This window comes from Gopherus flavomarginatus, chromosome 2 (genome assembly GCF_025201925.1).
Source record: "Gopherus flavomarginatus isolate rGopFla2 chromosome 2, rGopFla2.mat.asm, whole genome shotgun sequence".
In the NCBI taxonomy this organism is placed as follows: Eukaryota; Metazoa; Chordata; order Testudines; family Testudinidae; genus Gopherus; species Gopherus flavomarginatus.
The window spans coordinates 45,722,595-45,749,645 of record NC_066618.1 but is presented as its reverse complement, the minus strand read 5'-3'; the positions used below and the strand labels follow the sequence as shown (position 1 = coordinate 45,749,645).

General features: G+C 44.9%; 2 protein-coding genes across 5 annotated transcripts in view; one reads left to right on the top strand and one right to left on the bottom strand.

Moving 5' to 3' along the window:
• Window positions 1–27,051, top strand: part of FAM237B (family with sequence similarity 237 member B) — a 1,214,420-nt gene that overhangs the window by 166,395 nt on the left and 1,020,974 nt on the right. The window lies entirely within an intron of this gene.
• On the bottom strand, window positions 10,004–25,305 carry STEAP1 (STEAP family member 1). 4 transcript variants are annotated; one of them, XM_050939626.1, is made up of 5 exons: window positions 25,179–25,305; window positions 21,560–21,652; window positions 17,620–18,132; window positions 15,588–15,752; window positions 10,004–11,641 (listed from the first exon to the last, which is right to left on the bottom strand). In XM_050939626.1, the coding sequence occupies exons 2-5, from the start codon at window positions 21,638–21,640 to the stop codon at window positions 11,384–11,386; spliced, it is 1,017 nt and encodes a 338-aa protein (XP_050795583.1). In that variant the 5' UTR covers window positions 21,641–21,652; window positions 25,179–25,305; the 3' UTR covers window positions 10,004–11,383. The 4 variants fall into 4 exon arrangements, with proteins under 4 accessions (XP_050795583.1, XP_050795584.1, XP_050795585.1 ...); XM_050939627.1 differs by having other exon boundaries at window positions 25,190–25,265; XM_050939628.1 differs by having other exon boundaries at window positions 10,004–11,502; window positions 25,179–25,264.

Here is a 27,051-nt window from a genome sequence, read left to right as displayed (position 1 = left end):
TTTGTAGATATAAAGTGGACATGCAATTACCTGTGTTTACAAAATTTCTGGGGAAAACACCAGAGGGCAGGCTGATGCCCCTTTAAAAATCAGACCTGAAATTCATTCATTAATTTCCCTGTAACCAAGTTTATTTATGTCCACTATATAAGAATTTTACACACATTTCTTCAGCACTCTTGTTTTCTTCACTTATGGTTTGATCCCACTTCCAATGAAATCAATGATAGCTTTTCCATTGATGTCAAAGGAGTAAGACCAAATCCTTTGCTTCTACAGCTGACGCTGAATAGCAAATACTTCAATAGCGTTCTGTTTTTGAGTACATTAGGCCTTTTTAAATCCAAAGCTGGAGTTACTACTTTACCCCATTTCAATAGTGAGAGTGATACGACTGTGTTTTATTGCTTTGTTTATTATCCAGCGTCCTTAAGTTTTCTACAAATCATCAGTCAAGGAATCCATAGAAAAAAATATTAAAACATAAAAATGACTGACCTCAACATAATTGTGGGAATGACTGGCTTGGAAAATATTCTTAAAATGGTTTGTGCAGCTGATGATCTCACCTCTTATTTTCTCTTCTATTCTGTCACATCCTTAGTTTTTCCACCACAGTCCTTATCTTTGTTGCACCCACTCCTCTTTTATCCTTTTCTCTTATAGCCTTACCAACCCTATTTTTCTCTGCTCTCCCTCTCCCCATTACCCACTTAGAAGCATTCATTCTCTTTTTCATCTCTTCCCTCTCTTCTTTCTGCCCATACCCTATTTATTTATTCAGTTTCATTTACTTCACCCAAGTCTTACTTCTGCAGTTCCCCTCTGATTCTTTCCTTATAGCCTCTGTTTCCCATCTCCCAGGTTTTACATTTACATATTGTATTTACCACTAAGATTAAGCTTCCAATCTGCCAAGTCAGCCTTCCATCAAGCAGTTGGTCTGTTTAGTTAGTGAGAGGAAGTCCTGTGTCCATGATGCTGACTCAGGAGAGCCAGGGATTAATGGATTTGACACAGAAGCAGCAGCAACTACAGTAAGAAAATTATGTATGGATCTGCTACTGACTAGGCCCAGATCACTAAGTTCTCTTGGTGAAATCCTGGCCTTATTGAAGTCAATGGAAAAACTCCCATTGATTTTAATCAGGCTAGGATTTCACCCTCTGTGTCTCCATTTAACAACTCATCTGTAAAATGTTCGTTATTATTATACTTGAATGAGTGCTGTGGAGCTGAATTAATAAATATTTGTAAAATGCTTTGAGAGCCTCAAAAGAAAGTTGTTCTATAGGATTAGCACACAGTTGTGTCAATTTTTCAAAAATGAAATATTGTAGCTGCTTCCAATGAACCTGATACAACAGAAGAGATTTTTACCAGGAATGTTCCTGCGTATACTGTCCTTCAAGCAAAGAGGCAGAGGAAACCCACCACTATCCCCTGCAATCTAAAACTCAAAGTCATAGATCCTTTCTTGGATAGGCACATGCAAACCCAGTGAGGTCACTGGGATTACATCATTACTGAGAGGTGAATTTTTCCTTCAATTTCCTTTTTTGGTCTCAATATGAAAAAAGTGAAAAAGAAAAACTGGTGCTTGAAGACTGTTTTGTTACACTGGAAGAGCCAGAACTCATAGCCCTTAGTCATGCATGAATTGTCATATTGGCTTCATCATTGGGATTATTCATGTGAACAAGAATTTCTCATATGAATATGTACTGCAGAGACTAGCCCTAATATTTGGAATGTGGGAAAAACAACGACAAAAACTCAGCAGATGCTGGAACTTGAGGAAAGGACAAATGAGAAACATCGCTGTGTAAATGCAGAAAACTTATTTTGGATCTAAAATTTGGAGTACATTTGAGAAATGGTGAAATCTTTTCAGAGTCCGCTTACAGATCATTATCAGAAGAAATATTCTGTGACTCAGGGAATTCTCTTACACCAACAATTTCCTCAAATCTTTTTATGGATAAAGAATAGGTTATTTCTGAAGCTTGGGAGAAATAAGTGATTGTTTTCCGGGGTAAATGGATTTATATATTCCTGAATATTGTTCATGCTTCATAAGCCTCTAAACATAAGCTGATTTCTCTTAAAATAGGTTGTTCTTATACTGGAGCAGATGTGGCTCTTTGTTCCCTGATAAGTCATACAGAACACTGTTTTAAATGGGAAAAAATGTATTCTTTGATCACTGTTATACTAAATCATTTGAAGGTTTTGCTCCCCATGAAATGAAGGACAAAAAAAACAGATAAGGTACAGAAAGTGCATTAGATTCAGAAAAGTGATTAGTAAGAACCTCAGTTTTACTCCTACTCCAATATTGCTTTTTTATTGACTTTCTTTGGGCCTCATCCTGTATTCCTTGCCCAGGCAAAATTCCCAGTAAAATCAGTGGGATTTTTACCTAGATATGGGGGGACAGCAGGATCAAGCTGTTTCTTGGCAATTATTCTCTTTTACAGTAAGCATGGTATTTCTGCTTTTTCTTAATGCTTCTGTCTCTCCTTGGAAATAAACTTTTCTGATATTTTGGATGGACTTTTCTGATGTTTGGATGTGACATAAAATACTTCTGTTTGGGTTTTGTATCACTAAATTCCTCAGTCCCAGCTGCTCCATACAAGTGGGTCTTTACATCCATGTAGAGCCCTACTGAAGTCAACAGGGCAGCACATGAGCTCAAGGGTCCAGCTATGCAGAACAACTTGCAGGATCATGGCCTAGCTACTGTTGAGGCCTCAGTTTTCCAGTTTTTTTGCAAATTTGCAGGAGCTTAACTTTCTGCACATGGGTAGTCACACTGAGCTCAGTGTGTTTGTGTGTGTACAGTTAAGCACCTGCATAAGTATTTGCAGAATTGGGGTCAAAATTGGTATCCCATTTCAGATGGTCTGTTCCCCACATGTATATGTTTTCCTCTCATGGTGTCAAGGTTCCTTCCCCACTCTGAACTTTAGGGTACAAATGTGGGGACTTGCATGGACACTTCTAAGCTTAATTACTAGCTTAGATCTGGTAACTCTGCCACCATCCAGAAGTTTCAGTGTCTGGATCACTTCTTGTCCCCCTCAAAACCCTCCCCTCCCTGGGCAGCCTTGAGAGGCTTCATTAATTCCCTGGTGAACACAGATCCAAACCCCTTGGATCTTAAAACAAGGAGAAATTAACCATTCCCCCTCCTTTCCCCCGACCAATCCCTGGGGAGTTCAGATCCAATCCCCTTAGATCTTAAAACAAGGAAAAATCAATCAGGTTCTTAAAAAGAAAGCTTTTAATTAAAGAAAGAAAAGTAAAAAAAAAATCTCTGTAAAATCAGGATGGAAAAATACTTTACAGGGTACTCAGATTCATATAGCCCCGAGGAACCCCCTCTAGCCTTAGGTTCAAAGTTACAGCAAGCAGAGGTAAAATCCTCTCAGCAAAAAAAGGGACATGTACAAGTTGAGAAAACAAAAATAAGACTAATCCGCCTTGCCTGGCTATTACTTACAATTTTGAAACATGAGAGACTGATTCAGAAAGATTTGGAGAGCCTGGATTGACGTCTGGTCCCTCTTAGTCCCAAGAGCGGACAGCACCCAAAACAAAGAGCACAAACAAAGACTTCCCTCCACCAAGATTTGAAAGTATCTTGTCCCTCCATTGGTCTTCTGGTCAGGTGTCAGTCAGGTTTACTGAGCTTCTTAACCCTTTACAGGTGAAAGAGACATTAACCCTTAACTATCTGTTTATGACACATAGTTACCCCCTGTGCTGTCAAACAGAGGGTATAGATGAATTGGTTTTCTTATTCTAGGAATATTTCACTTAATTGATGTGCCAGTGTTATACTTATTTTCTGCAGCCCGCAAACTCCTCGTGGCTCCCTGGCCCTCCCCCAGCATTTACCTAGAGCGGCTCCAGCCTGGCGCACACCAGGGGCAGGGCAGGCTCCATGCCTGCCTGCCTGCCCTGCCCCTGCGCCACTCTGGGAAGCGGAAAGAACTTGGGGGAAGAGAGCTGCAGGGGTGTATGTGTTGATGTTGCTTCAGGCACCGCCCTCAGCAGCTCCCTTTGGCCGCGGTTCTCCGTTCCTGGCCAATGGGAGATGCTGGGGGCAGTACCTGAAGCAACAGCAACACACACCCCTGTGCCCTTGATCCCCCATGTTCCAGCCACTTCCCGAGTGGAGCGGGGGCAGGGCTGGCAGGCAGGGAGCCTGCCCTGCCCCCAGTGTGCACTGGGCCAGAGCCTGCCCCCCGAACCCCTCCTGCAGTCAACCCGCCTGCCCTGAGCCCCTTGCAACACCCTGCACCTCGACCCCCTGCCACACCCCTCCTGCATCCCAAACCACTTCCCTGAGTCCCCTGCCACACCCCTCATCCCTCCTGCACCCCACATCCCAACTCCCTGCCTTGAGGCCCTACCACACCTCACACTCCTCCTGCACCCTCAGAGGCAGGGAGGGGGCAGAGCTGGGGTGGGGATTTCAGGGAAGGGGTTGGAATGGGACAGGGAAGGAGTGGGAAGAGGCAGGGCAGGGGCAGGGCCTCATGGAAGGGGTGGAGTTGGGGCAGGGCCGAGGGGGGAGGTGTCAGTAATGCGGCCCTCAGGCCAATGTACTAGTCCTCATGTGTCCCCCGTGGTCATTTGAGTTTGAGACACCTGGTTTATAATTTGTTTTTTTCTTTGTTGCTCATTAATATAAGGGTTGCAACTGACCACAGCTAGGAATGGCTTTCATGGGTGCTATGTAAAATTCAGCTACCTGTGTACATTTCTGCTATTACCTGTGGACAGTCAGAGAGAGGAAACCCTCAGGTGTGCTCAAATGTCACAGTATATGTGGTGGGGATGTGAGGAGGATAGGCATTTGCCTTTACAATAGGCTGAGACCATCAGACTGATTTATACTTGTAACTTAAGCTATGATTTCAACCAATTTCAGACACTGAAGTCAGAGGAGCTATTCTGATTTGCATCAGCTGAAAATCTTGCTCTATATGAATATCAAACGCACCTTGTGATAATATATTACAGACACAAACTGTTACTACAACTTCATTTTCTTCATATACTTAAGGTGGGTTTTAATTGTAGCTTACTTACAATGCACCTGGATACATGCTGGAAAAATTAGATTCAGAGCTCTTGTAATCATTTTTATATTCTGTCTCACTCTCTACAACACTGAGTGTTGCAACACCTAGATCCCAGCGTGCATCTAGGCCTAAGTCACTTTTGAAAAATGGGAGTTAGGCTCCTAAGTCACATAGGCACTTGAAAATGCAACCCTTTGCCTATATTGATAGTTCACTTTGCAGTCAGCCACTAATGTAGTTGTACTAGTTCAAGCCCCAAGTGTGAACAAGAAAACCCCCAATTTGCACTGACAGAGCTTACCATTGCCACTTCAAGAGTGGTTAAGATAACACAAGTGAAAAGCTTTCAAGTCCATTACTAATCCCCTGAGCAATTCTGTTCACTACATGTGTACAATTGTATTATTAGGTTGCTCTTCATTTTTACAGGCAGCACACTGGTTGCTTTAAAAGAATTTTTTAAAGCATGTGTTTAATCCATTTCCTCTCCGTAGCTTTCAACAATCAAGGGTCAGGTTCTGCTTAGATCTGTGTGTCGCAATGCCTAGTTACCCTCAGAACTGTTTATTTCAACTCTGTGTCAAAGGTTCTGATTCCACTGTCAACTGTAAAACAATTAAACCAGAATGCAACACAACTGGAAAGTGCTCCAAATCAAAATCTTTTAAATAAGCAGCAACCCAGGGCTGCTCCTGCAAAGAGCGCAAGATGTTTAATAGATAATCATTCAAGATCAAATACTACCTTCTGTTACATGGTGCACTGGGGGCTTGCACTGTGTTACTAAGACTGTGGGTATGTCTACACTACGGGATTATTCTGATTTTACATAAACCGATTTTGTAAAACAGATTGTATAAAGTCGAGTGCACGCAGCCACACTAAGCACATTAATTCGGTGGTGTGCATCCATGTATCGAGGCTAGTGTCGATTTCTGGAGCATTGCACTGTGGGTAGCTATCCTGTAGCTATCCCATAGTTCCCGCAGTCTCCCCCACCCACTGGAATTCTGGGTTGAGATCCCAATGCATGATGGTGCAAAAACAGTGTCGCGGGTGATTCTGGGTAAATGTCGTCACTCAATCCTTCCTCTGTGAAAGCAACGGCAGACAATCATTTTGCGCCCTTTTTCCCTGGATTGCCCTGGCAGATGCCATAGCATAGCAACCATGGAGCCTGTTTTGCCTTTTGTCACTGTCACCGTATGTGTACTGGATGCTGCTGACAGAGGCGGTACTGCAGTGCTACACAGCAGCATTCATTTGCCTTTGCAAGGTAGCAGAGATGGTTATCATCACTATTGCACCGTCTGCTATTGTAAATTGGTGATGAGATGATGGTTATCAATTATTTTGTACCATCTGCTGTTGTCATGGGTGCTCCTAGCTGGCCTCGCTGCGGTTGGCCGGGGGCGCATGGACAAAAATGGGAATGACTCCCTGGGTCATTCCTCTCTTTATGTTTTGTCTAAAAATAGAGTCAGTCCTGCCTAGAATATGGGGTAAGTCTACTAGAGAGCCAGAGAGCACAGCCTCTGCCGGTCAGAGCCCCAGAGATCCCGCAGAAATGATGAGCTGCATGCCATTCTAGGGGGTGCCCCTGCAACAATCCCACCCGTTGATTCCCTCTTCCCACACCCCTCCTGGGCTACCATGGCAGTGTCCCTCCATTTGTGTGATGAAGTAATAAAGAATGCAGAAATAAGAAACACTGACTTTTTAGCGAGATAAAATGAGGGGGAGGCAGCCTCCAGCTGCTATGATAGTCCAGGAAGTACAGAATCTTTTCTTTAGACACGAAAGAGGAGGGGGGGGCTGATGGAGCTCAGGCTCCAGCTACTATGAATGGCTTGCCAACTACAGAACCAGTTTCTCCTCTCTTGGTTTTCACACCTCAACTGCTAGAACAGAGCCTCATCCTCCCTGATTGAACTGACCTCGTTATCTCTAGCTTGCTTGCTAGCATATATATACTGCCCCTGGAAATTTCCACCACATGCATCTGAAGAAGTTGGTATTCACCCATGAAAGCTCATGCTCCAAAACGTCTTAGTCTATAAGGTGCCACAGGATTCTTTGCTGCTTTTATGATGAGGACGGTTACCCAGCATTTTGCACCATCTGCCAGGAATGACAGGGAGTCATTCCCATTTTTACCCAGGTACCCCTGGCCAACCTCATCGAGGCCAGCCAGGAGCACTCATGGGATGATGAAGTTTTCCACCATTTTGTACTGTCTGCCATCAGGAAAGGAGGAGGAGGGGATGCTGCTGTTCAGTCCCGCAGCACCGCGTCTACCAGCAGCATGCAGTAGACATACGGTGACATTGAAAAATGGCAAGAAATGATTTTTTTCCCTTTTCTTTCACAGGGGGGAGGGGTGGTAAATTGACGAGATATACCCTGAACCACCCGGGACAATGTTTTTGACCCTACAGGCATTGGGAGCTCAGCAAAGAATGCAAATACTTTTCGGGGACTGTGGGATAGCTGGAGACTCAGTCCTCCCTCCTTCCCTCCATGAGCGTCCATTTGATTCTTTGGCTTTCCGTTACACTTGTCACGCAGCGCTGTGCTGAGTCCCTGCTGTGGCCTCTGTCTATCATAGCCTGGAGATTTTTTCAAATGCTTTGTCATTTCGTCTTCTTAACGGAGCTTGGATAGAACAGATTTGTCTCTGTATACAGCGATCAGATCCAGTATCTCCCATACAGTCCATGTTGGAGCTCTTTTTGGATTTCGGACTGCATCGCCACCCGTGCTGATCAGAGCTCCACGCTGGGCAAACAGGAAATGAAATTCAAAAGTTCGCGGGGCTTTTCCTGTCTACCTGGCCAGTGCATCCGAGTTCAGATTGCTTTCCAGAGTGGTCACAACGGTGCACTGTGGGATACAGCCCGGAGGCCAATACCGTCTATTTGCGGCCACACTAACCCTAATCCAACATGGCAATACTGATTTCAGCGCTACTCCTCTCGTCGGGGAGGAGTACAGAAACCGGTTTAAAGAGCCCTTTATATCGATATAAAGGGCCTTGTTGTGTGGATGGGTGCAGGGTTAAATCGGTTTAACGCTGCTAAATTTGGTATAAACGCGTAGTGTAGACCAGGCCTATGACTACACTTACGGCAGGCACTACAGGTGTAGCTACACACCACAGTGAAAGGCTTCGGTAACTCCTGCTGCTGGAAATTTTCCCTGCTGCCCCAGTCTTTCACTGCAGTGGGGAAAGTCTCTGCCAGCAGGGAGGGAGTAGGACACTACACTCCTACAAAAAGCAGTGTAGCCACAAGAGGAACTGCTTCGGTGAGTAGAGAGCTGTGTAGGGTACATAGCCTGGGGGTCAGGCATGTAGGGCACTCCACTTACCTAAGCTGTGCCTCACTGCTATTTCTACCTGTGCTATGACTGAACTTGGCTCTAGGCATTCAATTTGTTCAGGTCTTATGGTTACATCTTGAACAATATATAAAAGCAATTAGATTCCACACACCCCCATCACTACAATGGAAGAGGAAATTAGCAGCCAGTACATTTTTTATATTAAAAATACTAGTTGGTTTGTTGGGTAAAGGAAGGAGGTGAACTCAAAGTTCTCTGCTACCCATTATCTAATCTGGTAAACTGGTTTGTGAAGTTCTGTAGCATTGTTAGTAAACTATTTTATAGTACCTTACTATGGAGTGCAGATAATGCTTTGATTAAACAAATACCAGGAGCCAGTGATAGCTCCTAATCGATATCCAGGATAACATCCTCTCATTCGTTTTAGTGATGGCACTCCATGTGTTAATGTATTGATAATTGCATGTGCCCTGCTCCTAGAGTAAAAAAGTCTCAAATGTTCTTGGATTCATATTGCACACTAGTGTCCTTTGTTTAAATTCCCTAGACAATGTCCATCACTATCTGGCACTACTGACTTTTATACTCAGCTTGGCAGCGAGATTCTAGGTGGCTAGGGGGTTTGGAAACACTGAACATATTCAAATATGTTTGTGTTTTAGACACTACAAGTCCAGACCAGTCATAGCTACTAACAGTGTTATCCACTTTCTCTTTAGTCAATGAAGTATAGAGGTAACCACTCTCTTATGTCTTGTACTAAAGCAACATATGAATATATTTAATGCAAGATGTAAGTAGTAGACTACAGTTACAAAAAGACAGGAAATGTAACATATATTGTCCCTACAGCAATGTTAACTGGTCCATTAGTCTTGCTAGGTATGCTAGGTCCATTAATGTATAGTAGACTAATTAGTTTTAAGGTATACTGGATCCATGTATAATGTACACTAGATCCATTCCTTTTTACCAATCATCAATTTTCTCCTATTTTTGATTTTTAGAGGTTTTTTTGTGATCATTTTACCACATGTGTTCTGTGTGTCTATTGTGTGTGGTCCAGGGAAGCAATTACAACTCTCATTTCATTGGTCCCAACAGCAACCTGGCATCATCAGCACCTGTTCTGGGCTCCCTCATCAGCCCAAATAGGAGAGTGGCAGTGACGGAGCTAACACGGGGTGAATAATGAAAAAAGTAGTTACTGCATAATTTATTTGAAAAATATCCTCACATTTGTCAAGTGAATTATTCAACTAGTATCATTCAGTCAGCTGCTGCTATCACAGAGAATGTGAGGATTCATTAGCTTTGATTAAAATCTCAGTAGAAGCAGAGTACGTATATTCAGAATTGATTTCATATTTTAAAAAGTAATGCTCTCACCTAATTTAAACAAAATCCTCAGTAAGGACTATGTCAGTACTAATAAGTTTCAAAGCGCTGTTTATTCTCTGACATTTCTGCCTCACTCCACCCTATTTGGTCAGAAGTGTCTAAAAGGGTTTAACTGAAAAATAAAATCACCCTTGGGTACAGAGTAAAGGTCAATCTTAACTTTACTCATGTGAGTAGGGTGACCAGATATCCTGATAAAATCAGGACTGTCCCAATATTTAACCCTTTGTCCTGCATCCTGATCAACATATGATTGGGACACCATCTGTCCCGATATTCAGGTAAGGAGGCGAGTGGGAAGGAGGTGCTGAATCCATGGGTGCTCTAGGGTTCGAGCACCCATGGGGAAAAATTGCAGCCAAGCTCCCCCCTCCTCACCCTCTCCCCTCAGCGTGCCGCATCCCTGCTCCTTCCCCCCCTCCCAGTGCTTCCTGCCACCTAACAGCTGTTTGGCGGCACTTAGCACTTTCCAGGAGGAAGGAGGGGGAGCAGGGATGCAGGGTGCTCAGGGGAAGAGATGGAGAAGAGGCAGGGCAGGGGTGGGGACTTGAGGGAAGGGGGTGGAATGGGGCGGAGTGAGGGTGGATGATTGAGCAGGAAGAGGCAGGGGGGTGGGCGAGCACCCACCCAGTAGAGGGGAAGTCGGTGCTGTCAGGGTGAGTGGGGAGGGTAAAGAGGGGAGTGGCAGGCGGGGAGGGTGAAGAGGTGAGTGAGCGGCGGGTGGCAGCGGTGGATGAGGAGGTGAGCGGTGGATGGAGGACTGAGGAGGGACGCAGCAAGCCAGCAGGGGATGAGGAAGGGTGCGGTGTGGGGGGGTGCCAAGCGGGGAGGGCGTGGGACCTAGGGTGGAGCCTGGGAGGAGCAGGGGTGGACTGTAGGCAGGGCTGACAGCACCCCAATGTGTCTCAATATTTTAGTGTTGTAATCTGGTCACCCTACATGTGGGCAGCCGCACTGAAGTCACTGAGAGGACATACACGAGTTAAGTTAAGCACATGCGTAAGTGTCTGCTTGCTCCTGCTGAAAGCATGGAAGAAATAAATAAAAAAACAAATAGGAAAAAAAATAAAAATAAAAAAAGAGGGGGAAAAAGGAATGGGGGAAAAATGTGACGTGTTACCTTAAACAGAGCAAGCACTGGGAAATACCCTCTATAGCATAAGAGTAAGATCTGGTTCTTTCAAATTGTTATCTTATTGACCTCTGTAGTCAACATGTCAAGCAGTGATTTATGATTGCCTATCCCTATAGCTGATGATAGTATTACTTATGGGAATGAAGAACAAGATTTTAAATGGCATAAGACTCAGAATAAAGAAATAAATGATCCCAATTTAATCCACTGTCTCAGTAAAGGGTACTCCCTTAGCCCAGATCAGGTCAGAGGAGAACACAGATGCCATACCCCCAAACAAAAGTGGAAATGAAAAATACAAAAGAAGTATTTAACCCATGCATACAAAAAAAAACCCAACATGTGACCATTTCATAGAGCTCATTAAACCTATACATGGCAGCAGGATAAACACTCATTCAATCTACAGTCTGGAAGTCATCTGTGTTTTATTCATCTCTGTGTTAGCATCCCAACCGCATCTGATCTTCTGGATCTTCTTCCTGAGGCATGGGAGAAGCAGGACGCTTTTACAAAGCAGGACTACAATAGGAAGAAAAACGGCTATCATAAATGTAGGGGGTGTATACCACACAAATTGGTTTACGTCAACCCATTTATTCCAGGCAAATATCAATGCGTGAACTGTGCATAGCAGCAAAGCTAAATACCCCATCTTGCTCTGGAAAGAGAAAAGAACACAAGTTTATTTTTTTCCCCAATAACTGTAAAAAATGTACTTTATTAGGCAAATGTTGTAAACACTAAGGGCTTGATGCATAACCCACAAAAGTCACTGGGCTTTAGATCAGATCAAAGACCGTTAATTCAGTAACTAAGGGGCTCAATCCTACACCCATCAAAGTAGTGGCAAAATTCTCCTTGACTTTAATGGGAGAAAGTTTGGGCACATTTTTGCAACTTTTCCATGTAGCAGTAGTATAAATGAGATGTCAAGAGGGATGGGTGGTCTGTGATGCTACATACAAATCGTACTTCCCTCAGAAGACATAGGTCCATTCTTGATATCAGCTCAGTTTCCCCATATGCCATTTTTATTCTGCATTAGCAGGAGTATGGATGTGACTTGACGTTTTGTTAGGCCTTTCCCACCTCTTATTTCTATAAGTACAAAGTAAGATTTTTTTTTAAATTTCTTGCAAAGCAAATTAGTACAATCAAGAACTTCTGATGTTCCATGCTATAATTCCCCACCCCCAATTTAATAACTGCAGAAGAGCTCAGTGCTGTCTTCCTTGTACAGAAATAACTCCCACTGACATCACTGGATTTGATTTAGGATGCTCAGGGAATTCAGGATTGAGCCCGAAGAGAAAAAAGTACAGAAGCAACAGCAAGAAAACAAAAATTGTTTTTTTTTTTTAAATGTAATTTTTCATAGTAATCATTGGGAAATCATACACTGCACTTTCATGTTCTAGATATCCCTTCACATAATCAGATTGATATATTATTTGTTTACAAGACTAATCTAGCAAATTAGTGTTATTTTTCTTGTTAAATGGACTTCTTTACCTTGCTGTTGGTATGGGCTGGGTGATGCCTAGTTGAAGAAGAAGGTGGGCATAACTGCCGCCCTTTCATTTAGGGTGGCATGAGAAGCTATTGAGCTCCTCTAGAGAACCAAGACGCTGAAACACTATGAGCATCACTCAAAACAAAGGCAGATGCAAGACAGGTCAGAAACAGAGACACACAGGTGAAGGGGTTTCACTGGATATTGTTTTAGTGGAAATGTGTGTGTCTGTGATAAAAGCAGGAGGGAAGGAAAAACACCACAGAAGCTGAGACACAAGCAGTAGAAGGCCAAGGGCATAGCCAGAACCAGCTCTGTTTGGGAATGTGTCTCTGAGAGAGCTTTTGGGCTAAATGCTCGCTGGAACTGAGAGAAATGAAACTGTCTCCTGCTGTTTGATTCCTGCTGTGTTCAGGGAAACAGGGCTTTATGTACATTCTTTGGAAATTAACAGAGTTGTATCAGAGAAACACTGGAGTATCTGCAATTTCTCCTGAAACAATCCTCTAGATCCTGAATCTTGGCTTACTGGTTGAGTCAAAAAGGGATAACAGTACTTTAATATGAACAGCCAAAATTGTGAGGTAGAGGCCTCTCTTCATTACCTTCCCTCAGCTACTCTCTATAATCTGAGAATTTTAACCACAACTGATTGCTTCTCATGTTACAGTACATATGATCCCTCATCACTGCACTGTCAGGAGATACTCATTGATGACCTAATGCAGAGTGCTTAATAGGTAATCAAACTTTCATGTTTAGGTGCTCAGGGCTTGATTCACCACTCTGTTAAACCAGTTTTACACTGACTTCAGGGGAGTCTTTTAAAATTAATACTAATGCAAGTTAGAGGAAAACCCTAGCCCCTCAAACTGATGCTTAGGTGGCCGAAGCAAGCACATGTGGATGCTGAGATTGGTACATATGTAGGATTGATTGGGTGTACTTTTGGGCAGAATTTAACCACTTAACTTTTCAACTAGGTTCCTTTGCTTTGAACACACCTTTTTTGCTGGAGAGGGAGAGTGAAAGCCTATGTTTATGGTAAGGACCTGATCCTTGTCCTCCCTTCCATCTGCTTTTTGCTGCGCAGGCACATCAGGGTGGCTGGGCCAGTAGGAATGGGCCAAGGTATTACTGAAATGCCTTTTATGGCAATGATACTTGCCAATGGAATGATCCCCAAGTGGCCATCACTGTCAGTGGCCAGCCCCTGGATTAGTGGAGCTGGAAGGTGGCCTTTCCCCTTACCTTGTCTCCTATACTGAATACAAGTTGGCTTGGTCCCAGGGATCTGGCCTTAATGGTTTGGTACAGGATGTGGCAGTACAAATGCCTCTCCACTGCCCTGTCAACATAGACTCATAGGTCAGAAGGGACCAATATGATCATCTAGTCTGACCTCCTGCCAAGCTGCCCTCCCCTCCTCCGGAGCCAGATCCTCCTGCCCTGCCCCTTCCTGTGCATGGTGACTCCACTGCCCTGTGTGCCCCAGCAGCTGCCCCTTTGTGTGAGCATGTGTGATTGAGTCTGACATGTGCCAGTGATCGCCACTCTGGCTGGATAGCAGGGCGGCGGCTCAGGAGCGAGAGGCACCGGCAGAGCTAGGGGAGCCCAGGGCTGGGCTAGCAGGGAGTTGCAAGTCAGGAGTGAGAGGCACAGAGAAAGCAGTTAGGGTGGAGCACAGGGCTGGGCTAGCAGGGGGCTGTGGGTTGAGATTGAGGGGCAGTGGCAGAGCTTGGAGGAGCCCAAGGCTGGGCTAGCAGGGGGCTGCTGGTCAGGAGTGAGGAGCACAGACAGAGCTGTGGGGGTGGCCCAGAACTGGGCTAGCAGGGGGCTGCAGGTCGGGAGTGAGAGGCACAGACAGAGCCGTGGGGATGGTGCCCGGGGTGGGGATAGCAGGGGCCTGCAGGTCGGGAGTATGGGGCACAGACAGAGCTGTAGGGGTGGAGCCCAGAGCTGGGCTAGCAGGGGGCTGCAGGTCGGGAGTGAGGGGCACAGACAGAGCTGTGGGGATGGTGCCCAGGGTGGGGATAGCAGGGGGCTGCAGGTCGGGAGTGAGAGGCACAGACAGAGCTGTAGGGATGGTGCCCAGGGCGGGGATAGCAGGGAACTGCAGGTCAGGAGTGAGGGGCACAGACAGAGCTGTGGGGGTGGAGACCAGAGCTGGGCTAGCAGGGGGCTGCACGTCGGGAGTGAGAGGCACAGACAGAGCTGTGGGGATGGTGCCCGGGGCGGGGATAGCAGGGGGCTGCAGGTCGGGAGTGAGGGGCACAGACAGAGCTGTGGGGGTGGAGCCCAGAGCTGGGCTAGCAGGGGGCTGCAGGTTGGGAGTGAGGGGCACAGACAGAGCTGTGGGGGTGGAGCCCAGAGCTGGGCTAGCAGGGGGCTGCAGGTCGGGAGTGAGGGGCACAGACAGAGCCGTGGGGATGGTGCCCAGGGTGGGGATAGCAGGGAACTGCAGGTCGGGAGTATGGGGCACAGGCAGAGCTGTAGGGGTGGAGCCCAGAGCTGGGCTAGCAGGGGGCTGCAGGTTGGGAGTGATAGGCACAGACAGAGCTGTGGGGATGGTGCCCGGGGCGGGGATAGCAGGGGGCATACTTTGATCCTGTCTGGACTCAAAAGAATCTCATGTTAACACCCTTCTAATACTTGACTTTATGATCAAGCCTCCAACAAAGGTGCAAATTGTGGGGGTGGTTTTTGTGATGAGCTGCACTGAGTCCACAGTCTCATTTCTCATGCAGTAGGCCATGGAACAGCCATCTGATTTTTTAAAACCAAGAATGTCAAGTTGGTGACATATGAACTTGTATCCTAGAGGTATCGGGAAACACCTTGTCATTAACCACCTCTAATCATCAACAACATTGTAGCCTACCAATATATCAATCTTTTTTTGCCAAGTAACAAATAATGTAGAATGTTTGTTGCAAAGCAATTGGCAAAGCACACTGAGTAAACTTTCAAACTGGTTTCCATGAACACTGTGATGTTCTGATATTTTAAAGAAAGGCTATTACTGCTGATCTTAATTTATAATGTAAAATCCTCCAAGAGCACACAGATCACATGTAATGTTTATGTGTACCTGAATATAGTGGAACTCTCTCCAGGTCAGAGAATGGCTGACAGATGGAATTGATGTTACCGCCAATATGGCCAGCAGAGCTAGTCCGAGAATTCCTAGAGACACATAAATCTCCATTCTCCAGACATCATGTTCAATCCAGGCATTTTCCTTTTTTTGCTCGACCTGCCAAAAGAACATCACATTTAAAGTGACAGACTGACACAGGACCTTGCTGTTCCCAAGAATTGTAGCTATTTACATTAGAGTCATTTAGCCATAAGCCAAGAGAAATACTGGGCTTTGTTTTCACTCCCTTTCTTTTGCTTTTGCCCTACAAGTGAGAATGCAGCTGAGTCTCTGCATTTAACTGTTGGGTTGTTTACTTCTGATGATAAAGGCTGCATCAGTCTATGCTGAAGGAAAATCACCTAGATTGAGAAGTGTTTACTGACTTGAGAAATGGCTTCACCCAGAGACTTGTCCTGCAGCCTTTGTAACCTGACTTCACAGCAGGAGAATCTTTATTCTTTCACAACAAAATTCCACCTATGGCTAAACACCATATTTGGAAGATTCTAACAGGAAATATATTAACCTGGACTATTTTAAGGGGCTAATCAGCAGGCATTTTCAATTACTTTGTTATCCTGCCAGAATAGCTATTTAGCTCTAAGAATTACACTTGGCCCATTGAGCTGCCCTGAAAACAATGGTCTGTACAGAGGAAAGGATTAGGCTTCAGAGGACCTTGATTCTCCAGGTTGTTCTAATTTATGGCTGCCTGCAATAGCTCTTAAGAGGCCACTGCATCAGGTAGGGAACATCACAATGCAGTGTGCTCCAGTCACAGTCATTCTGCCCTGACATGGAGCCACGACACTCTCTATACTGGGGGCTGCGAGTGGCTTAGCAGCACTCTGCTACCTGGAGATACTCTAAAGCCAGGGAAATTCCCAGCAGGCCACTCAGGTCAGTTTTTTGTAAATTCTGGAGCAAAGAGCTTATGCCTGGGCAGAATTCTCAAGAAGCTGAAAACACTCTACCCTCTTTGAGACAAACACATCTATGCTCATAGGCCCTGGCTCCATGAGTGCTCTGGGGCTGGAGCACCCACGGGGAAAAATTAGTGGGTGCTCTGCACTCACTGGCAGCCAAGCTCCCCTCACCTTCCACCCCACATCCTCCTCCTCTCCCCTGAGCGCGCCACATCCCAGCTCCTCCACCTACCTCCTAGCATTTCCTGCCTGACCGTCACCAAACAGCTGTTTGGCAGTGTTAGCATACTTGAGGGTCGGGGAGGAAGCAGGAACGTGGCGCGTTCAGGGGAGGAGGTGGGGAAGAGGCGGGGCTGGGGCAGGGATTTTGGGGAGGAGTTGGAATGGGAGGAGGGAGGGGGCATAGTAGGGGTGAGAAGAGGCGGGGCAAGGGCAGGGCCTCATGGAAGGGTTGGAGTGGGGGCGGGCCGGGGGCAGAGGGAGGGTAGAGCACCCAGGGGAAAGTGAGGAAGTCGGCACCTATGTCTACGCTGTTAGCGGAAAGCTGAGATGGGACTTCAAGACTAACACCACTTCACACTTATTTGTTATTTATAGGACAATGGCAAATCGGGATTAGTACAGGAGCTGTATAGATAGGATGACAGTCAGAGGAGGATCTCAAAGTACTTTACAAACAACTAATTACCTGAGAGGCAGGTATGACTGTAGTTGTTTTATGGAGGGCTAATCTCAAACCCACACAGGGGAAGTGACTTGCTCAAGAGTATGCAGATTCATTGGCAGACCCACGATTGACACCTGGAGGACATGACTTGAGGCTTTAGCAATTAGATTCTGCTCTCTCACTTTAACATACCCTGGCCTGTTAAATGAAGCAATATATATTTTGTGGGTCAGCCCATTGGTTTTTAAACAATGAGCTTTGTGGCGGCTACCTCAGATTCAAATGACAATCTTTCTCTTCACAGGCTTCTCTGTGTGAGTTGAGTAGATGTGAGATCAGGACTCTGTCAATAAACAAGTTTTAGTTCAATATTTGGACCCAATCCTACCTGTTGGTATGCCCAGTTCAGAAGCTTGTATCTGTAAGATCTCCTCATTGGGTAGCACAAGCTATAGCATGCATGCATTGAGGCAAAGAAAAAACTGAGAAGGCCGAGTTGCTTTCTTGATAACATCCATCCATTCAACCACGGTGGAAATCGTTTATACTTGGTCCCATAGTGGAGCTGGAAACCTGCAGCTAATATTCCTGGTAAATAAACCAGTGCCAGAAGGGTGATTGAAACCACTGGTAAAACTTTGTTTACGACCAAGATTGGAATTTTATAGAAAGTGTTTTCATTAGTAGTGACAAAAGGGTGGACCACGTCTCTCAGAAAAGTATAGATAAATATTGGCAATGAGGATATAGACGCTATCTTCAGTGGCAAGTGCCATTTGGGGAAGAGATCTCCCTTGCAGTGTTGATCTGAAGGGTATTCAAATTCATCAAAATGATGTGTTTGATGTAAATGAAAAAATGCAACCTCTTCGTGGGAGTAGGTGACTTGCAAATCCGTATTCTGAAAAAGATAAAAGGAAAAAAAAAGTGTCAAGTTTAAGAGGAGATTAAAGAATCCATCAATCATGTTAGACTCCTGCATTATTCCCTGTTCACCATATATTTCCCTTACATTATACAAAACAGTAACATAATAGCTATCCAAGACAAGACAGCTCAAACATGTGAGATTTCAACTCTCAGATACTTAGGTACCTAGCTGATCTGTGCTGAGGCAATTTAAATCTAGATTTCTGGTTCCCTATTCATCTTCTAAGGTGGCTTCTGAATAGATTTTCACTCCAGGAAGTTAACTACCACAAGAGAAGACTTCATTATGACCTCTTCTGATAAGAGGAATAAATTTCAAGACACAGATTAATAATGTAACCCAAATAACGCATATGGCAATGGAAGCCAGAGATTGTATAATACAACATTCTAGTCAGCCAGTGATATTTTAATTGCATTTGCAGGAGAAATTGAAAATTTTTTGATTGATGGTTCACAGACAGTAGAAACCAAAGAGCTAGGAGTACACATCAGCCCACTCCACGCTCGAGTCCATCCCTCTGTCACCAGATACACACAAGATCTAATAGTTTTCTGCCTCATTTCCCCCTTCACAAATGATGTAAAATTAGATCATCTCAACTACAAAATTGAATTTTCTTCTGCCAGGTAGGCATGGCTTGATTGACTCTCGCTGAAGTTGGTGACAAAACTCTGGTTGACTTTGGTGGGAGCAGAATTAGGCCAGAACTTCGGCATAACACTATAGCATGCATTACAGTCAGTGAATTTAAAGACTGTCCTGTGGTTATTACCTCTTGGAGAGGGAAACAGATTAGAATTTATGTTTTCCTTTTATATCTATGCAATATGGTAAAAGCTTGTCTGGAGGGGTGGGGAATTACATTTATTCTTCACAATCCAAAAGAAGTGTTCCTTCATAATCCCATAAAAATAAAATAAAACCTCAAATATGCCAGAAAGGGTTCCGTTTGAAGACATCTAACTTGGCATATGTCCAGAACTCAGTGAAGAAAATTCTCTGTACTAGATTTGGGAAAAAATAATTAGCGACTGTAATTTGGAAGTTGTAAATCTGCCTCATGTTAGGACATTGGAGGACTCCCAAACACAGGCGCTAACTTTCTTCTTTCCGGGTGGGTGGTTCACCCCTGCTTCACCCAGAGGCCCTGCCCCCACTCTGCTCCTTCCCCCAGGCCCCACTCTTGCTCTGCCTCTTTCTGCCTCCTCTCTGCCCCCTCCCCGAGCATTCCCTGCCCTCACTCCACCTCTTCCCATCCTGCTCTGACCTCCTCCTCCCAGTGTCTCCTGCCTGCCGCTGAACCACTGATCAGCAGCAGGTGCTGGGGGCAGGAGGCAGAGGATGGGGAGGCGGGGGCCTGCCAAGCAGCTGACTGGCAGGTGCTGAGCACCCACTATTTTTCAGCATGGGTGTTCCAGCCCCGGAGCACCCATGGAGTCAGTGCCTATTCTCCCAAAGCAGGTTCAGGGCTGTCATCCAGCATCATTCTCAAGAACCAAACTGCTCCATATGACAATGCTGCTGACACAAGTCAGAGGGGAAAATTCAGAGATGATGTGCAAAAGGGGGTATCATGTTGCTCACTGGTAATTGGGTGCGAGTCTCCACTTCAAGCTAGGAGTGTAATTTCCAGCTCAAGGAGACATACTTGTGCTAGCTATGTAGTCCCAGTTGCATGAGGGGTTGGTTGAACAGCAGGAAGGGAAGCCAGCCCGATTATGCAACTGTCCGAGATCACAGGCACATACCCGAGGAAGCTAGCTCTTCCTGCTGCCACAGCTACACTCTATTTTTAGCATGTTAGCTCCATCAGAGCTAGCGAGGGTATGTCTCCTTGAGCTGGGAATTCCACACCCAGCTCGAAGTGCAAGCATACTCCAAGGCTTTGTATTCACTGACAGAACAGTATTTGGGTTTTTGACAGCGAGATAACAAGTCTGTATAGTGATCTTGCTGTAAAATCCTAAGTGGAGACAAGGTACTTGCAATGGTAACTCCATGACAGCAAGGTGAGTACAGCCCTAGTCTGCGGTTTGACCTAGTTTACCTTATGCCTTGTCTCCAGTAGGTTTTACACTAGGACAGCTAACTTGCTAGTTATGCCACAGTAAAAGCAAAGCTTGTCTGTCTGTGAAGACAGACTCCATTAGATGCACTCAGGCTAGAGGTACCCCTATGCTGCAATTGGAGGTGTGACTGTAGCTCAGGTAGACATACTCGTGCTAGCTTTAATCTAGCTAGCATGGCTAAAAATGGAAGTGTAAATGTGGCAGCTCAGGGTTCAGCATGGGCTATACAAGCCCGCTGGGGTCCTTAAGTACCTACTCCCATCACTAGCCCATGCTGCCACATCTACACTGATACGTTTAGCAATGACAGTGTGAGTAAAGCTAGCGTGGCTATGTCTGCCTGAGCTGCAATCGCATCTTGGATTGCAGTGCAGACATTCCGTAAGCAGCTCTAGAGGGTGAGCAGAGGCAGACTGAACTAGTGTAACATACATGCGGAGAGGACAGAAGGTGGGGTAAATTATACGCTCTAAAATTCATCTGTGAACTTGACCCAGAGGTTTTAACCTTTTGAAGAAGTGGTTTGAAAGGCCTAATTCAATGATAAGGGATAGCTACCCTCAGAATAAGGAATTAGTTCTGTGACTCAGCACCTACTGAGGCTCTGGGGGATGAGCGGGCACAAGCCTGCCCACATCGAAAGGGCCCTCCCCCAGCCTAAGGGGAGGAGCTACTTGACCCAGGCTTCAAGAAGATTTGGGGGGGCGGGGGGCAGGGGAGAGAAGAAATGAGAAAAACCAGGCAAGGGAGTGAGGGTCACAGGGTTAAAAGCAGGGAGCCAGAGGTGGACACTGAACAGAGAACCCTGGACTGTGCCCTCTGCTTCTCAGAGGTAGGTTCAGAAATAGGCTCCAGTCACAGAGTACTTCTCAGTCCAGCTTCCTCCTGCAGAGGCAAATTTCTGCTGGAAAAGATTTTTTTTTGCTGGACTTTTCTTTTGGGGGCAGTGAGGAAGACAATGTTCATTGTGAGATGACTACTTTAAAAAGACTGTCTTTTAAAGGGGGAGTTCAGGGATTTCTTACTGGAATAAAATGATTTCTACTGGGCTTTGTTCAGCTAGTAGGGCACAACTCAAATCCCTTATGTAGCTCTGAACTGTGCTGCCACTCCACTGGCCCAAACTGTGTGTTTAAGCACGGTCTCTGACTACACAGAATGAAATGTCTTTATCTTTTTAGCTCCTCATGACAATATTGTTACAAGACTTAAAGATGAGCTGATGAGATCCCTGTGTTATGAAAACAGTTAATTCTCCAGAACAACCAGGGTATGAGATCAAACACTTGCATGATGCATATGAGCTTTTTTTATATGGATGTTACCGAATCTTTATGGTTTCCCGTATTTCTCCCAGGCTCCGATTTCTGAACTTCATCCTGATCCAGAGTCTTCCTGCTCTCCATTACAAAGGAACCCTGAAAAATAACTACAGGATGTAAGTCATCAAGTGCTCAAATGCACTGCTGCAATTTTGTCGCTTCTTTTACTGAAATGCAGAAATGACCGTATTTTTCATTTGCCATACATTTTCAGGACCATTTGCCTCTTATGGAAGTGACACTCAGCCTCTGGCTTTAGAGTGGTGCATGCTTCCTTGGGGCACTCATGGCTTTAACTGGAGCTCCTTTAATTTTTTCCTGATCCTAGGCAGAATGAGGACCATGAGACCACTCAGTTCTGTCTGAGACATTAGAGGCAGCACAGGTAAAGCTGAGCAAGTTGAATGGACTTGTGAAGATCATGTCAATCCATAACAGTGAGGTCAAGGTGTGGGGAAGGGATAAAATGGAAAGGGTTTGCAGCACTATCCTCTCTTGGTTTCAATGTTGCCATTCTAATAATCCTTTCTTGTACCACTTCACACAGATTTCCAAGAGCGTGATCTGGACTGGAAAGATAGTCGGGCAAGTGATCATCATGCATTAAGACATGCAGCTCTTATTCTGATACTACATATTCTAGAAATGAGAATCCCAACAATACCTGCCTGCTATTAAAGGCTTGTGATATTGTGGAATATGTAGTGAAATTTACTATAACGGCTATCAGCTGGGATGACAGCTGTTGTTGCAAAAGTAACGATTAGAAGCCAATGTATCAGTTTTCTGGAAATACAAATATTCCTAATAAGCAATACTGAAAAAAGAAACTGAGAATGAATGCATGTTCTCATCCAATGCAACTCATGTCTCAGTTGTGGAGCTGCATACAAAGAATCATAGGGTATAGGTCATGAAAGTGCATTTGCTTTCTTGAGCCAGAATTAATGAAAAAAAAAAAAGTCTGCTGAATGTCCAATAATGAGATGTGGGTTAGGAGAGTCCATAATAGGAGACATTAATAATTTTACTCTGTGGTAAATGCTAAATGAATTGGCAAGAAGCAGCCACAACCAGTGCACCCACTGAGACAAAGAAAATTACATTTAAAAGCCCAGTTGTTGAAGAAATAGCTAAACAGAATTATGGCTAAGTAGGTCATAATTATTATTATATGACAAAAATGTTGTTGTAAGTCCTTTCCTCACTGCATGTTGGCTCAACTTCCCACCTTCTCCAGTGAAGCAGTAAAACCATTTAAATCGATAAGGGACAAGCTCCTGCTGTTGAATATAAGGTTTGCTGTACACTCTGAGCTCAGCTGGTAAACCAAATGATATTTTTCCTTCTGATGTGACCATTCCATTTTGTAACATGAAAAGCTGATGCAGAATTATGCTAAATAAACAAACTAGGGTACAAAATCTGCAGCCATCATTCAGGGAAAACTACCTGTGAAGTCAATGGAGTAAGGACTGCAGGACTTGGCCTGATGAGACGAGAAATAATAAACATGACTAGAACTGTGATGGTACCTCCCATAAGGCTTTATGGAAATATGCTTAGAATGTGTTTTATGGAAATATGCTTAAAATGTGTTTTATGCTACATATGCCATGTAACATATTTCCATAAAGGTTATGATCTACTGAATGAATTAAACCTATTTGTATGCATGTATCATTTTTGTATTCAAAGTTATGAATGTTATGAACATTGGCTGTATACTTGCTCGATTTCTAAGTAGCCTTATTTAGAACATTTGGTCACTTCTTGGGAAAGGAATGTGCAAGTTAAATGCTCAATCAGGAAGCACTTAACAGATAAGAGAGCTTGGAAGACTCCAATCCACATAAGAAGTCCACCTGAGGACGTTCAAGGTAGCATGTGGGTAATGGCTACTACCTGCAAGTCCTGAGTCATGCATGGGCATGAGACTTGCCCATGTGATTCCAAATCTCCATTTTGTGACTGGATTCTACATAGAGGGAGGGAGGGAGGGGTGTCTACCCAGAAGAGAAAGTCTATTTAAACCCTTGAGAGACCCCTCCATGCTGTCTTCAGCTGGCTAAAAAGAGAGCCTCTCCACCCCAGGATACTGAAAGAAACTGGAATGAAGGACAAAGACTGCAAGGGGTGTGAGTGGTTGCTGGACTCAGGCTAAAAGGAGATTAGTCTGTAAAAGGAAGCATTCTGGAACTGATGAGATTATCTGTATTCAGTTTGATTCAACATAGATTTGCACATTTTATTTTATTTTGCTTGGTGACTTACTTTGTTCTGCTACTACTTGGAACCACTTAAATCCTACTTTCTGTATTTAATAATGTCACTTTTTACTTACTAATTAACTCAATATGTGTTAATACCTGGGGGAGCAAACAACTGTGCATATTTCTCTATCAGTGTTATAGAGGGTGAACAATTTATGAGTTTACCCTGCATAAGCTTTATACAGGGTAAAATGGTTTTATTTGGGTTTAGACCCCATTGGGAGTTGGACATCTGGGTGTTAAAGACAAGCACACATCTGTGAGCTGTTTTCAGGTAAACCTGCAGCTTTGGGGCAAGTAATTCAAACCCTAGGTCTTTGTTGGAGCAGATAGAAGTGTCTGGCTCAGCAAGACAGAGTGCTGAAGTCCTGAGCTGGCAGGGAAAACAGGAGCAATGGTAGTCCGGGCACATCAGGTGGCAGCTCCCAGAGGGGTTTCTGTGATCCAACCTGTCACAAGAATCTACTGTGGGAGTTACATCTGAAAACCTGCTGTTATATTTGCAAAATTACAGCATAGGTTTCAAGAACCAAAAGTTTTTCTTTTAAAGAACTGTGCATTTTTTGGACATATGCACACAGTTTCTAAAAAAAAAAAAAAAAAAAAAAAGAACTTTCCACATTTGCATTTAGCAAAGCTTTTGTTCTGAACTTTGTGGAAGATCTAGTGATAAACACACAGTATTTGGAATAGTTAAAGTATTATTCAGCGTTTCCTCTACAGTCAGAATGGGATTAGATCTTCTTCAGGGTTTGAGACATTGTCCCTAAAAAGCTACCCAGGTGAGGATGTATGACAATCCGTGACCAAGCATTGTTCTTCACAGAAATAGTCTGAAGTCTGTTCCAATCAGCCAACCCAGCGGGGTGGCAGCTAGACTCGCAGGCACAGGAAATATGAATGAGCTGCTGTTTACTGCAAAAGGGAGCCTAGCCTGGAAACATTTCCCCAGGACTCGGGCGACTTCTGTACAGGCAGCTTAGATTAATGCCTGGAAAACTAAACCAAACAAGACTTTGTCACCCCGAATCTGGGGTTTACTCCCCTCCCTTTGCGGATTGTAAAACCAGTTCTGAGTCACCAGCTGCAGGAAGGTACTGATTGAATTTACCGCTGGAGTGGGGGAGGGAGAGGACTCTGGAGTGAAGTGAAGTTAGAGGTTGCGCTCCAGGAATTCTCCTGCTCCCGTTGTAACGGGTCTCCCAAGAGCTCACCAGTGGCTCGGCTCACCAAGTATCTGATTAATCAGGGCAAGGCAGGAGAAAGCGAATCTATTGCTGCTATTTGTCTGCGTGAACGTACAACGCGGAGCTGTTAGAAAACGCAGAGATTAAACTGAAGTTACTTACAAACTTTCTACCTCGGTTCAAGTCTCCAGGCTCAGGACAGGGTGAGATTCCAAGGCACGCTGGTACAACCCACACGCGACCTTGCAAGTCTGATGCCCAGACTTCAGCCTGCCCTCCCTCCTTCCTTCCAGCCCCGCCTTCTGCATCCATCCGGCTCCACCCCGCCCCCGCTGGGGCTGGGTGAAAACCGGATTTGCCAGAATCCTGCTGATTTTCGTCCATACCGCCTTCAGATTGGGGCTAACTAGAGATCACGTTTCACCGCGCCTTCTGCACCAAAAAATCCTAGGCCCGGGCCGCCCCAGTACAGAAATCCCCGGATCGGAATTTTTCTGGATCCAGCCACGTTTGGCCCCCACCCTCAAATTCTAACGCGTGAAGAGCGGACACACGTAGCCGCTCCTTTCACCCCAAAGCCGTTCAGTCTCCAACGCATCCTGGCACATCAGTGCGACCAATCCACGGATCTGAAGCCCGTGGGATCCAGCCAATTTTTGGCTCCCACCCTGCAAATTGTGCTACTTAGACCAAAGGCGAGACATCCCACTGCATCCTAGCCCAACAGTGGAGCAAAAAGCCTGGGCTAGCGTCCCAGAACCTGCCAATTTGGGGCCCTAACCCCCCCTCAATTTCCCAGCCTAAATGGAGAGCGTCTTGAGCTGTTCTTGCCTCCCTCTGAAATATTTGGGTTCCGAAACAGTGGCAGTTAATCCCTTATTCCCTGTTCTTTTCCTTTTCTTTGCCAATCGTCCTGTGAGGCTCCTCTCTAACCCTTCTGCACTTTGACCCCTCCTCTTACCAGATGTTCTTGCCTTACCAGATAGAACACAAACTTAGGCGCTCCTCTTACACCAAAAATAAATACAAATAAATCTGAACCCCAACGCCTGCCTCCTCCAGTCTCAAACCTACATCCTGCCCCGCTGCCTGCTAAATACCCTCCTTACATCCGATAACATGCCTCGCCTCAACTGCACATTCAATTCCAAACTCCCTCCCCTAACTCCGAGACCATTGATACAAAACGTTATTCGCCTCTCGCACTTGCTATCAGACTAAATCGCCTGTGCCTTGGGCTGCACTCAGGTTTAAACTGTCTCATTTGGTTGTTTAATTTGAAGTACTTGACTCCACACCTTTGATTTGGTGTCGATTTACATAGCACAAGGTCGTCCACGCTGAGCTGCTTGGATGGCAACAGATAAGAGATTGCCCGTGGGATATAATTTTCTTCTTTCCTGCTTTGTCACGCTTTAAAAACAACTGTCAGGGTGACATCTAGCGATAGGAACATGAGGGGAGGCACAGGAGCGCTTTAATCAGCTACACCTACGGGTAGTGTTGTACATACAGAGAACTGGCTCAGTCTTTATATAAATATTAAAGTCCAAAGGCCGTCATGCTCCCATGAATATCAATGGCAAAACTCTCATTAGAAATTCTCAATTGACTAGTTTAGTGGTATCTGGGCTACATTTTTTTAGTTACTTATCAGATGACTAATTTTGCCCAGCCCCTAGCCTAACTATCATACCATTTCATTGAAGCTGTTGGTCATGACAGCCAACTTCCATTCAGGCTGAACAAGGGAACAATTAAGTGTCCCTTTGTTTAGTGAAAGGTGAAACAATGGAAAACCACTACCAAAGGGCTATAATGGCTTGTAAACCTGGGCAGTGGCTAGACCATGCAGTCCAAGATGTGTCCCAGGTTTCTGATAACAAACATCAGGATGGAAGGATTGATTTGATTACAGCTGTGTGTCTGTATGCAGGGGTATCAAAGGGTGTACCTGTTCTGTAGTACTCCCTTCTAGCCCAGCCTAGCTCAGGAGCACCTGCCTCAGTTTCCCTTTCACTCAGAGTCCCTTCAA

Excerpts from the sequence above, each read along its gene's own strand:
- STEAP1 (XM_050939626.1), bottom strand. The coding sequence starts at position 21,640 with ATGGAGAGCAGGAAGACTCTGGATCAGGATGAAGTTCAGAAATCGGAG. Across the intron at positions 18,133-21,559 it reads CGGGAAACCATAAAGATTCG|AATACGGATTTGCAAGTCAC; the intron begins GTAACATCCATA and ends TATCTTTTTCAG. Across the intron at positions 15,753-17,619 it reads TGAACTGGGCATACCAACAG|GTCGAGCAAAAAAAGGAAAA; the intron begins GTAGGATTGGGT and ends TTCTTTTGGCAG.